At 51.9% G+C, this 12,920-nt stretch overlaps 1 protein-coding gene across 2 annotated transcripts in view; it reads right to left on the reverse strand.

Annotated features, from left to right (window-relative positions):
- Window positions 1–12,900, reverse strand: part of ATP13A1 (ATPase 13A1) — a 26,398-nt gene extending 13,498 nt beyond the window's left edge. For both annotated transcript variants that reach the window (XM_051641580.1, XM_051641579.1), the window contains exons 1-13: window positions 12,532–12,900; window positions 11,606–11,695; window positions 10,234–10,424; window positions 8,652–8,724; window positions 6,694–6,849; window positions 6,492–6,561; window positions 5,029–5,135; window positions 4,342–4,471; window positions 3,677–3,732; window positions 2,827–2,953; window positions 2,454–2,591; window positions 1,218–1,338; window positions 151–308 (exon numbers count right to left, since the gene is read on the reverse strand). In XM_051641580.1, the coding sequence (XP_051497540.1) occupies window positions 151–308; window positions 1,218–1,338; window positions 2,454–2,591; window positions 2,827–2,953; window positions 3,677–3,732; window positions 4,342–4,471; window positions 5,029–5,135; window positions 6,492–6,561; window positions 6,694–6,849; window positions 8,652–8,724; window positions 10,234–10,424; window positions 11,606–11,695; window positions 12,532–12,885 (1,771 nt within the window). In that variant the 5' untranslated portion in view covers window positions 12,886–12,900. The remainder of the gene's footprint in view (window positions 1–150; window positions 309–1,217; window positions 1,339–2,453; window positions 2,592–2,826; window positions 2,954–3,676; window positions 3,733–4,341; window positions 4,472–5,028; window positions 5,136–6,491; window positions 6,562–6,693; window positions 6,850–8,651; window positions 8,725–10,233; window positions 10,425–11,605; window positions 11,696–12,531) is intronic.
- Window positions 12,901–12,920: the final 20 nt, after the last annotated feature.

Below are 12,920 nucleotides of genomic sequence, written 5' to 3' on the forward strand. Positions count from 1 at the left end.
CCTGGGGTCACAGCAGCTGGAATTCCCTTCCTCGGGATGAACCACGGGAAGATCTCCCCAACTTCACGCTCAAAACGGACCAAACCCATTGTCATGGTCAACCCTCTCCCCAAAAACCCAGCCCACCATGGCTCAGGAACCAGCTTTTACCTTTGGTGAGGGTCCAATCCACAGCCATCAACATGGCCTTCTCCAAGGGATCTCCCACCAAGGTCCCATCATCCAACTGGACCAGCGAGTGGCAGGTGGCGATGGCTCGGTGGGTTTCAACTGGAATGTCACACACTGGGGTCACCTCCTTCCCATCCCTGCAGCAGAAAAAAGACCCCCCCACACTCCCAGGTTAAGAGAGGTCCATCCACAGATCTCAGAAGAACTCCTGGAGTTCTTCCCAGCCCGCCCAAAAATTCCTTCTCCAAGACATTCAACACTGGAGCTTCGCGCAGCGAGATCAAAGCTCCTGGAAATCTGGCTCTGCCTCAACTGGACATGCTACCAAAATGCATAATTGTTGACAGTTCTCCCCAAAAAATGGGGTTCAAGAAGAAGAAGAGGTTGAACTGGCCTTCAAAACATGTAATTTTTGCCAGTTCTCCCCAAAAAATGTGGTTCAAGCATGAGGAGAGGCCTGAACTGACACATTCCAGGAGCTGTGGAATCCAAGAGGTGGCTCTTCTGCAGTGTCTGGGCTTCAGGCAGAGGTTGTGGTGGTGGAAGAAGGTGGGATGGATGGATGGAGGAGGAAAGGTTGGAGTTATCTATGCAACAAGTCCCACAAGACCATTAGATTCACAAGTTCTGAGCCTCCAGTCTTAGAATCATGGAATGTTTTAGCTGGGAAGGACCTTAAAACCATCTAGATCCAACCCCCAACATGGACAGGGCCACCTCCCAGCAGCCCAGGTGGCTCCAAGCCCCATCCAACCTGCCCTTGGACACTTCCAGGGATGGGGCAGCCACAACTTCCCTGGCCCAGGCTCTCCCCACCCTCCCAGGAAGAATTTCCTCCTCATGTCCAACCTCTTATCTCCCTCTTCCTCCAAACCCACCCTCTTCCAGTCTTGAGTCATGGCCAGAGCCCAACAACCTTCTCCCCTTCCAACTTCTTCCCCTCTCTGAATCCCTACCCATCTCCTAATCCCCTTGGGATGGGAATTCCCAGCACCTGAGGAGCTCCCAAAGCCCAGATCATCCCAGGAACACCAGGCTGGACCCACCTGAGCCCAGCAACTCCTCTCACCACCAGGTGGTCACTGGTCAAGGTGCCTGTTTTGTCAAAGCAGCAAACCTGGACCTTGCCGGCGAAGGGGATGCGGAAGGGCTCGGTGCAGTAAACATCTAGGAGAGAGGAGAAGGAATTCCAGTTGGGATCAGGTCCAAAAAACCAGGAGAGGAGCTGCAGTGGTTTCTGTCACAAGGGAGAAGATGTCCACATGGAGCTCTGCTGGGCTGGATGAAGCCCAAACTCCCCCCTTGCCCATTTCTGTGGGCTTTGGAAGTTGGAAGAGAAACCACGTCGGAGCGGGGAAATGGGGCAACAGAAAACGTCGTGAACTTCCTGGGACTGCAGAACCATGGAATGGTCTGGGTTGGAAAGACCTCCCAGGTCATCCAGTCCAACTGTTCCCCCAGCCCTGCCAAGGCCACCCCTGCCCCATGTCCCTCAGCACCATCTCCAGGGCTTGGAAACCCCTCCAGGGATGGGGACTCCCCCCTGCCCTGGGCAGCCTGGGCCAGGCCCTGACAACCCTTGCCAGGAAGGAATTGTTCCCCAGATCCCACCTCAACCTCCCCTGGGCAACTTGAGGCCGGTTCCTCTGGTCCCATCCCTTGTTCCTGGGGAGCAGAGCCCGACCCCCCCTGGCTCCAACCTCCTTCCAGGCAGTTGCAGAGCCAGAAGGTCTCCCCTCAGCCTCCTCTTCTGCAGGCTGGACACCCCCAGCTCCCTCAGCTGCTCCTCACAAGTTCTCCAGCCCCTTCTCCTTGTCCTCCAGCCCCTTCTCCTTGTCCTCCAGCCCTTTCTCCTTCTCCAGCCCCTTCTCCTTCTTCTCCAGCCCCTTCCCCTTGTTCTCTAGCCCCCTCTCCTTGTTCTCCCTAAAGACCATCTAGATCCAACCCCCACCATGGGCAGGGCCACCTCCCAGCAGCCCAGGTGGCTCCAAGCCCCATCCAACCTGCCCTTGGACACTTCCAGGTATGGGGCACCCACAATTTCCCTGGCCCAGGCTCTCCCCACCCTCCCAGCCAAGAATTTCCTCCTCGTGTCCAACCTCCAGCCCCCCAGTTCCAGTTTTAATCCAGTAAAAGGGTTCAAACCCCCTCCTGAAGACCACCTCCAAAGCCCAGCCTCTCACTGTGTGGAACCTGAGGAGATGACAGTGTTTTCCCACCCCTTTCCTCACCAAGATTCCAAAACTCCTGGATTTGTCCCCCATTTGGGGCTCAGTACTCACAGAGCTTGGCCAAGGCAATGAGGGAGGTGTTGACAGCCAAGGAGAGCTCAATGGGAAGTTCAGGTGGGACAACTGATGTCAGGATCAAAGTACATTCCAGGAAGAGCTTGTAACGGTTCCTGCTGGGATCCTTGGTGCCTGAAGAACGAGATGGAAGAGCTGGACACCTCCTCCTCACCTTGGGTGCCTGATGGAGCTGAGATGGGTGCCACAAAGAAGCTCACCTACCTAGGAAGGGTTGTGGGAGGGCAAGAAAAGCATCCAGTGTTGGCCCCTACACCCAACCCAGCTATTGTAACTCTCAGAAATTAGGTCAACTCTCCTTCCCACAAGTCCTGTGGAGAAACCTGGAAGAGGCAAGAAGAAACCTCACCTTCAATCCAGACGTAAGATGCAGCAGCAATGGCAAAGACCAGCAGGAACAGGATGAAAATGAAGGTCTCTAAGTTATTGGCTGTCACTCTCTTCACCCCAAAGAGGATTGTACGAAGCAATTTCCCCTGAGAAGAACAGCCTTGAGTGGGAGAAGCCACCTCAGAGTTTGCTAAAAAGATCTCAGGTACCCAGTTCTTCAATGATACTCTGGTGGGTTTGGGGCCAGAGATGGAAAATTCCCACTTTTTTCATCCTAAGAGGCAGCAGCCTCATGATGTCTGTTCCAAAAAACCCCCCCTGACTGGTTCTTGGGTCATCAAGTTGAGGATTTCTTTGAGGTTCTCTTCAATTCTCAACTGAAAAAGCTTCCCCCTCAGGTCCCTGCTCTCTCCAAACATTCAAATCCCTCTTTCCAACCAGTATCAGGACAGAAATTTGGGATCCAGGGGTTATCCAGGGATAACCAGGAGGTGCCAAGAGAGTCTCCTGCTCTGGAGACATTCCCAAGCCAACTGGTTCCTGTGGGATCTGCTGGAGGTGGCCCTACTCTCTGGACTGGATCATCTCCACAGCTCCCTTCCCACCCTGAGGACTCCATAAAGTAGGTCCATGGAGTGATCATTCCCAACAGGAACCCTGAATCCCATCTCCCAGGCTCCTCCACCAAACCCCAAACTACTTCTTGGGACACCCAAGGGTGTTTATTCCTCTTCCAAACCAACACACGACTTTGAAAGCCCTGATTTCTGCCTCCCCACTCCTGTGTCTCCTCAGGAGTTCCTGGCCTTGAAGGACACAACCAGTGGCATCAAGAAGAAAAGAGGTGAGGAGGAACCTTCCCACCTTACCTGGGAGGTGTTGAAGCTGGTCCTCAGGACATAGGCCACACACCCATTGTCAACAGCTGGAGTGAAGAGAGAGTGAATCCAGATTAAAGCTCCTCCAGGTTTGTCACAGACAGAAAACACCTCAAGCTCCACCCTCCTCTCACAAATGAGGGGGAATAATTAACTTGAGTACAATTGGGAATGTTCAGCTGGAGAGGAGAAGGTTCCATGGAGAGCCTGGAGAACCTTCCAGGGCCTGAAGGGGCTCCAGGAAAGCTGGGGAGGGACTTGGGACAAAGGCAGGAGGGATAGGACCAGAGGGGGTGGCTTGAAACTGGAACTGGGGAGATTCTGAGAGAGATGAGGGAAAATGAGGGTGGGGAGACCCTGGAAGTGGTTGCCCAGAGAAGTTGTGGGTGATGGAAGTGTCCAAGGGCAGGTTGGATGGGGCTTGGAGCCACCTGGGCTGCTGGGAGGTGGCCCTGCCCGTGGTGGGGTTGGATCTAGCTGCTCTTGAAGGTCCCTCCAACCCAAACCATCCCATGATTCTCTATCACAACAATCTGAAGACCCAAAAGGAGGCTGACTCAACGTCACCCTCCCCAGAAACCCACCAAATCCACTCAAAACGACCCCCTTGGTCAAAAATGGCTCCTCTTGGTAGGGGGTGGGTTTGGGGTACCTACGTTTCAGGCCCGTGCTGGCCTTCTGGGGTGGGATGTGCTGCACCACTTTAGTTCCCCCAAAAATGATGTGTAGACGAGCATCTGCCTGCATGTCCAGGACATGATCTGGATTCAGATCCTCCACAGGTTCCTGAAGGACAAGGGGAAGACTCAGAACCACCAGGAAACCTCAAGGATTCCTTCCTGCTCTTGTCCCACCAAGCAGAACTGAACCCAGACCTGATTTAGGACCTGGCACCTGTGGATATCCTGGGTTTTTTTGGGATTTGACACCTGGAATTTTGCAAGGGAGGTGATTTTAGTGTTAAGTCACCCACTGGTAGATAAAAAAACCAAGGAGGAACATTCCAGGTTTTCAAGTGTTTTGACACTTGTTCCTCCTCCTCCCACCTCTACCCACAGCCAAAGGAATCCAGCTTGGGAATGGGTGGGAGGGAGAGGACACGTCCACCCCTTCTTGAAGTTCAGACCCAAAAGGTGGAGACTTTGCCAGACAAAACCACCATTTTCTGCTTCTCCTTGACCAGAAACCATCAATCACAACCAAGAAGCTACAAGAAGAGTGAGCAGGTGGTTCAGGTCAGAACTTTCCCAACACAGAGATGAGTTTGACCTGGCAGTGGTTGGAATATTTTGACTTTCCCAAGGTTTTAAGGGAGGGAAAAAGACAAAGGGGACTTCCCAGACCTTCATCTGTGGGACAGACTCTCCTGTCAACATGGCCTCATCCACGATGCACCGGCCACGCAGCAGCAACACATCACAGGGCACCAGGTTCTCGTGAGGAGATCGACCTAAAATGAAGAGATTTCCATGAAAAGCTCCAAGGTTTGAGTGATTTTTGGCATGTTGGTCTGGTGGGACCCAGATCTCCTGCAGTTGGAAGAGAGAGACAGGAGGCACCTGAAATTTCAAGCCCCACCAGCACAGTGTGGACTCACTGGTCACCAGTGAGAAGGTTGGAAGACTTTTCAGTCTTTTTAGTTGAAATTTGGATCCAAAGAATTGTTTGGAGAAGTAAAAGCTTGGGGAGGAGAGGATGGTGGGAATGGAGCTGGGGGTGGTTGTCAAGAAGGGTTGGATGTCAACCAGGGTGTGCCCAGGTGGCCAAGAAGGCCACCAGCATCATGGCTTGTGTCAGCAGAGTGTGGGCAGCAGGAGCAGGGCAGGGATTGTCCCCCTGTGCTGGGCACTGGGGAGGGGACACCTCAAAGCCTTGGGACAGGTTTGGGTCAGAAAAGGGACACTGAGGGGGTGGAGAGTGTCCAGGGAAGGGCAGTGGAGCTGGGGAAGGGGCTGGAGGACAAGGGGAAGGGGCTGGAGGACAAGGGGAAGGGGCTGGAGGACAAGGGGAAGGGGCTGGAGGACAAGGGGAAGGGGCTGGAGGACAAGGGGAAGGGGCTGAAGAACTTGTGAGGAGCAGCTGAGGGAGCTGGGGGTGTCCAGCCTGCAGAAGAGGAGGCTGAGGGGAGACCTTCTGGCTCTGCAACTGCCTGGAAGGAGGTTGGAGCCAGGGGGGGTCGGGCTCTGCTCCCCAGGAACAAGTGATGGGACCAGAGGAACCAGCCTCAAGTTGCCCAGGGGAGGTTGAGGTGGGATCTTGGGAACAATTCCTTCCTGGCAAGGGTTGTCAGGCCCTGGCCCAGGCTGCCCAGGGCAGGGGGGGAGTCCCCATCCCTGGAGGGGTTTCCAAGCCCTGGAGATGGTGCTGAGGGACATGGGGCAGGGGTGGCCTTGGCAGGGCTGGGGGAACAGTTGGACTGGATGATCCTCAAGCTCTTTTCCAACCAAAACTCAAGGGTTTGGTGACTCCAAAGTCATTTTGGTCTCAGAGCTGCTCAGAGCTCAGGGTCTCTCACCACATCCTGGGTGTGAAGGAAGGAGCTGCCCTTCCCCTTCCTGTTCTAGGAAGATCCTGTCAGGAGGGGAACCCTAAACTGAACAATCTGAGGGTGATTCTTCCAGGTATCCACCTTTTTTTTAACACCAGGTCCCAAAAGATCCATCCCAAGGATTCATCTCTTGGAGCCTTGAATCCTGAGTCCTCCAAACACCCAAGACCAGGTTTTTATGCCCAATGGAAGTGAATTTAATTAACCCCCCCCCCAAAAAAATCTCCTTTTGGTTCAACCCATGATGGAATTCCTTACCAATGGAAACAATATCCCCGGGAATAATCTCGTCGCTGGAGATCGAGCGCCACTTCCGGTTCCTGTAGACCTGGAAAAGGGAAGAAAAACCCCATTTTTGGAAGTTCTAGGTGTGCCAAAACGAAGCTTGGAAGAAAATGATGGAAAGAAGGGATGAGAAAGGGGAAAGGAACCGAGTTTTATTCCCTCTGGCTGGAGTCACCTGGATCATGTAGGGTTTGTTGCCCATCTTCCGGATCTCCGACATGTTCCTCATCTGTTGTTGGACCAAGGAGGCTTCGAAGGCCACCAGCATGGAGAGGGTGAAGACACTGTAGTACCAGTACTCGTCCAGGCACCACAGCCCCACGCAGAACACCTGGGTGGGAAATGTTAAGGAATCCTGGCTCACCTCCAAGCAGAGGAGCCCCAAAAAAATCCCCCTCGGGAGGAGCAGAGGCGGAGGAGGCGGCGGGTGGGGCTTGGCGGGAAAGCTCCCCCGAGGAGGAGGAGGCTCCGGAGGGAGGAGAACGTTTTGTGACAGGAGCTGGGTCTGTTTGTCCCTGGAATTGGGGCTTTTTTGGTTCAGGAATTTGGTCTTTTTTTTTTTTTTGGTTTTATTTTATTTAGGGATTTGGTCTTTTTAAATTTCGGATTTTTGTCTTTTTTTTTTTATTCGAGAATTTGCTCTTTTTTATTCAGGAATTTTGTCTCTTTTTTTTTTTAATTGAGGATTGTCTCTCATTTTATTCAGGAATTTTGTCTCTTTTTAAAGGAATTTTCTTCTTTTTCATTCAGGAATTTTGTCCCTTTTTGCTCAGGAATTTTGTCTCTGTTTTTTAAAGAATTTGCTCTCATTTTTATTCAGGAATTTTGTCTCTGTTTCTTAAGGAATTTTGTCTCTCATTTTATTCAGGAATTTTGTCTCTTTTTAAAGGAATTTTCTTCTTTTTTATTCAGGAATTTTGGCCCTTTTTACTCAGGAATTTTGTCTCTGTTTTTTAAGGAATTTGCTCTCATTTTTATTCAGGAATTTTGTCTCTTAATTGAGGACTTTCTCTCTTTATATTCAGGAATTTTGTCTCATTTTTATTCAGGAATTTTGTCTATTTTTTAAGGAATTTGCTCTCATTTTTATTCAGGAATTTTGTCTCTGTTTCTTAAGGAATTTTCTCCTTTTTTTATTCAGGAATTTTGTCCCTTTTTACTCAGGAATTTTGTCTCTGTTTTTTAAGGAATTTGCTCTCATTTTTATTCAGGAATTTTGTCTCTTCATTGAGGATTTTCTCTCTTTATATTCAGGAATTTTGTCTCATTTTTATTCAGGAATTTTGTCTGTATTTTTTAAGGAATTTGCTCTCATTTTTATTCAGGAATTTTGTCTCTTTTTTTAATTGAGGATTTTCTCTCATTTTATTCAGGAATTTTGTCTCTGTTTTTTAAGGAATTTTCTCCTTTTTTATTCAGGAATTTTGTCTCTTTTTTTACTCAGGAATTTTGTCTCTTATCTAGGAATTTTCTCTCATCTTATTCAAGAATTTTGTCTCTTTTATTCAGGAATTTTGTCTCTTTTTTTAATTGAGGACTTATCTCATTTTTATTCAGGAATTTTGTCTCTTTTTTATTGAGGATTTAGAATATTTTAATTCAGGAATTTTGTCTCTTTTTTTTACTCAGGAATTTTGTCTCTTATTTAGGAATTTTGTCTCTTTTATTCAGGAATTTTGTCTCTTTTTTAACTGAGGATTTTCTCTCATTTTATTCAGGAATTTTGTCTCTTTTTTTATTGAGGATTTTCTCTCATTTTTATTCAGGACTTTTGTCCCTTTTTAGTCAGGAATTTTGTCTATTTTTTTAAGGAATTTGCTCTCATTTTTATTCCGGAATTTTTTTCCCTCTTTTCTCAGGAATTTTCTCCCTCTTTTTCTAGGAATTCCCTCTTTTTTCAACTAACTTGGGACACCTTTCATTGCAGGAAACCAGAAAACACCCCAAATGACAATAAATGAAGGATCAACAAGGTCAGTTTTGGAGGGAAAAATCAACCTCAGAACATTCATTCCTGATTTTAGAATCTCCCCAGATTATTTCTGGCTCTCCAGACAGAACTGGAAGGAATTCCCCCCTTTTTTTTTAATCAGGGAGAAGTAATTCCAGCTCTTTTTCTGGGTTCATTTTTACCTGGAAGACGAAGAAAGGGGCAGTGGCTCTTTCCTTGAAGAGTTCCAGGAATTCTGGCACCACCATCTCAGCCCTGGGGAGGAATTCAATCTTTATTCACCTCCAAGTTCCAGATTCTCACCACAAACCAGGCCCAAAAGCTGGATCCCAGTTGTTCTGGATCCCTCCCAGTGGTCTTGGATCCTCCCCAATGATCCTGGATCCTTCCCCATGGTCCTGGATCCCTCTCCAATGATCCTGGATCCCTCCCCAGTCATCCTGGATCCCTCCCCAATGATCCTGGATCCCTCCCAGTCATCCTGGATCCCTCCCAGTCATCCTGGATACCCTCCCCGTCATCCTGGATCCCTCCCCAATGATCCTGGATCCTTCCCAGTCATCCTGGATCCCTCCCCAATGATCCTGGATCCCCCCCAGTCATCCTGGATCCCTCCCCATGGTCCTGGATCCCCCCCAGTCATCCTGGATCCCTCCCAATCATCCTGGATCCCCCCCAGTCATCCTGGAGCCCTCCCAGTCATCCTGGATCCCCTCCCCGTCATCCTGGATCCCTCCCAGTCATCCTGGATACCCTCCCCAATGATCCTGGATCCCTCCCAGTCATCCTGGATCCCTCCCCAATGATCCTGGATCCCTCCCAGTCATCCTGGATCCCTCCCCAATGATCCTGGAGCCCCCCCAGTCATCCTGGATACCCTCCCAGTCATCCTGGAGCCCTCCCCAGTCATCCTGGATACCCTCCCAGTCATCCTGGAGCCCTCCCCAATGATCCTGGATCCCTCCCCATGGTCCTGGATCCCTCCCCATGGTCCTGGATCCCTCCCAGCCATCCTGGAGCCCCCCCAGTCATCCTGGATCCCTCCCAGTCATCCTGGAGCCCTCCCCAGTCATCCTGGATACCCTCCCAGTCATCCTGGAGCCCTCCCCAATGATCCTGGATCCCTCCCCATGGTCCTGGATCCCTCCCCATAGTCCTGGATCCCTCCCAGCCATCCTGGAGCCCCCCCCCATCATCCTGGATCCCTCCCAGTGGTCCTGGATCCCCCCCAGTCATCCTGGATACTCTCCCCATCATCTTGGATCGCTCCCAGTGGTCCTGGATCCCTCCCCAATCATCCTGGATCCATCCCAATCATCCTGGATCCCTCCCAGTGGTCCTGGATCCCCCCCAGTCATCCTGGATCCCTCATATTTTTCATGAATCCCTCCCAATTGTCCTGAATCCTTCAGAATTGATCTGAATTAATCCTAATTTGAATGAATTCAGCCTAATTTGAATGAATTCAGCCCAATTTCCACTAATCCCTCCTAATTCCCATAACTCCCTCCTAATTCCCATTAATCCCTCCTAATTCCCATTAATCCCTCCTAATTTCCCACCACTTCATGAATTTAAACCCAATTCATTCCCACCTAAAAAACAACCCTGGACCAATCTCCCCTTGATCCAACCACCATTCCCTGGACTTGAGGGAAATCAGGATTGGAAATTCCCCCAAAAAAACAGACCTGGAAAGTCTCCAGAATTGGTTTTTTTCCCTTGTTCTTTCAGAAAAGAGGGATTTAAGGTTGAAAAACTCACTTGTTTGTTCCATATTTCTTCTCAGCTGCTCGAATTTCTTTGTCCTCCTGGTAACCTCGGGCGTTCTGGTAGAAACCAAGAGGATGTTCCACTGGGAAAGCAACAGGAAGAAACTGTTTCTTGCCTTTTATTTCACAGGAATATTTGATTTTTTGGAATTCAAAGGAAAGAGCCTCTTGCCCGTCCTCATCCTGTGGGAAAAAAAAGGGGGAAAAAAAACCAGCTGGAAATAAAATAATAGAGAAAGAAACCACAGAAGTTGGGGCTGAAGGAGGAAAGAAACCTCAATGGTTTCCATTTTTAATTAAATGATGGAATGATAAGGGTTGGAAGGGAGATCTGGAGATCATTGTGTCCAGGAACAATCAGGAACGTGGCCAGATGGGTCTTGGAAGCCTCCAGAGCAGGAGACTCCACAGCCTCTCTGGGCAGCCTGGCCCAGGGCTCTGCCACCCTCCCAGGCAACAAGTTCCTCCTCCTGGGGAGCTGGAACTTCCCATGTTCCAGCTGCTGCCCATGGCCCCTTGTCCTGGCCCTGGACACTGCTGAGAAGAGCCTGCTCCCACCCTCCTGACCCCCCTGCAGATCTGGAGCAGCCTTGAGGAGACCCCCCCTCAGGCTCCTCCTCTCCAGCTCAGCAGCCCCAGCTCCCTCAGCCTTTCCTCACGGGCCAGATGCTCCAGTCCCCTCAGCCCCTTGGTGGCCTTTGCTGTCCCCTCTCCAGCAGCTCCTTGTCCTCCTGGGGAGCCCAGACCTGGACCCACTTCTCCAGATGGGCCCTCACCAGAGGGGCAGGAGAACCTCCCTGCCCTCCTGCCCACACTCTCCTTGGTGCCCCCCAGGAGCCCATGGGCCTTCTTGGCCACCAGGGCCCGTTGTTCCCTCATGGATCACTTCTTGGCCACCAGGACCTTCTCCATGGAGCTGCTCTCCAGCAGGTCACCTCCTAACCTGCCCTGGTCCATCCTATCCCTCCCCAGGTGCAGGACTCTACACTTGTTGGACCTCATGAGGTTCCTCCTTGCCCAGCTCTCCACCCTGGCCAGGTCTCCCTGAATGGCCTCACAACCTCCTGGTGGATCAACCAACCCTCCCAGTTTGGGATCCTCAGGGAACTTGCTGAGGACACTCCCTGTCCCCTCCTCCAAATCATTGATGAAGATGTTGAACAGGACTGGGCCCAGTTTTGTCTTCTGGGCAGCACCACTGGTCCCAGCTGGACTCTTCACCCTTGATCAACCACCTTCTGGGCTCTGTTATAGACCCCAGGAACCACCATTTTGACTGATCCCACCTGATCTTCCCCCAAATATTTCAGTTAAAAAGCCAATCAAGTGCAGTTGATGTCCCAGAAGTTCTGCTCCCACCTCACCTGGTCTCTGTGGAGAGGCACAAGTTCCACTGATCCATTATTTGGGGTTGGCACAACTTTGGCCAAGGTGGCTTTTTTGGGACAAGGTTCCTACAAGATCAACAAGAGAAGTGTCAAAAGGATCCCAGACCTGGAATTGCAATTTCTGGTGGGAGGAACCATGGTTGGATCATGGAATCATTGAATGTCAGGTTGGAAGGGACCCCAAGGATCATCTGGTCCAACATGGATCATGTGGAGAGAAAAGCTCTTTGTCCCCAGGTGGTTTGTGGGAATCAAAGATGTTGGGATGATCATGATCCATCCCTAAAACTGGACCCTACCACCCCAGGAGGGATGTTCAGCATTTCATTTGGTTCAACTGCCACAAAGACACAGAGACTGGAAGACCAGCAACGAGCTGGTCCATGGGCAAGTGACAGGATGATGGAGACCAGCACAAGCAGCTGGGCCTTGCTCTGAACTTCCAACCCATAGAACCACAGGATGATCTGGGTTGGAAGGACCTCAAAGCTCATCTAGATCCAACCCCACCATGGGCAGGGCCACCTCCCAGCAGCCCAGGTGGCTCCAAGCCCCATCCAACCTGCCCTTGGACACTTCCAGGGATGGGGCAGCCACAGCTTCCCTGGCCCAGCCTCTCCCCACCCTCCCAGCCAAGAATTTCCTGCCCCAAGCTGGAACAGACACATCCCGGGGCTCCTCCACCCCACTCCAGGCCCGGGGGGGGCTTCCAAACACCCCCAACCTCTCCCTCCCCCCCACATCACCCAAGCCCGGCTAAAGGCGCCTGCAGAACCACCCCCCACCCCCCGGGGGGAACAAGAGGAACCTCCCGGAGCCAACCCCGGTTTGGGGCGGGGAAGGAGGGAGGAAGGAAGGGGGGGGGTCCCGTTTTCTCCCCCACAACCGCCCCCAAAACTCACCCGGACGCAGGTGAGGGCACAATGAGCGTGCACCGACCAGAGCCCCGACAGCGCCGTCAGCAGGTGGATCACCCCGATAGCGGCCAGCGCCAGCATCGCCGCCTCGGGAGGCGCGGGGCCCGCTCCCCCTCCTCCTGCCTCCTTCCCCCCCATCACTCCCGCCGCCTCCTCTTCCTCTCCTCCTCCTCCTCCTCCTCCTCCTCCTCCCCACGCCGCCCAAACGCGCGGCCCCCACAGCCACAGCCACGCCGGGTAGAGCCCGGCCACGAAGGGCAGGACGGTGCCGTGGAGGAGCCGCGGCCGGCGGCGGTAAAGAGTCACCGACGAGACCAGCTCGTCCGCGGGACCCGCCATCTTCTGACAGACCGAGCGACCCGCTTTCGCTTCCG

Source organism: Apus apus, chromosome 29 (genome assembly GCF_020740795.1).
Source record: "Apus apus isolate bApuApu2 chromosome 29, bApuApu2.pri.cur, whole genome shotgun sequence".
Taxonomy (NCBI): Eukaryota; Metazoa; Chordata; class Aves; order Apodiformes; family Apodidae; genus Apus; species Apus apus.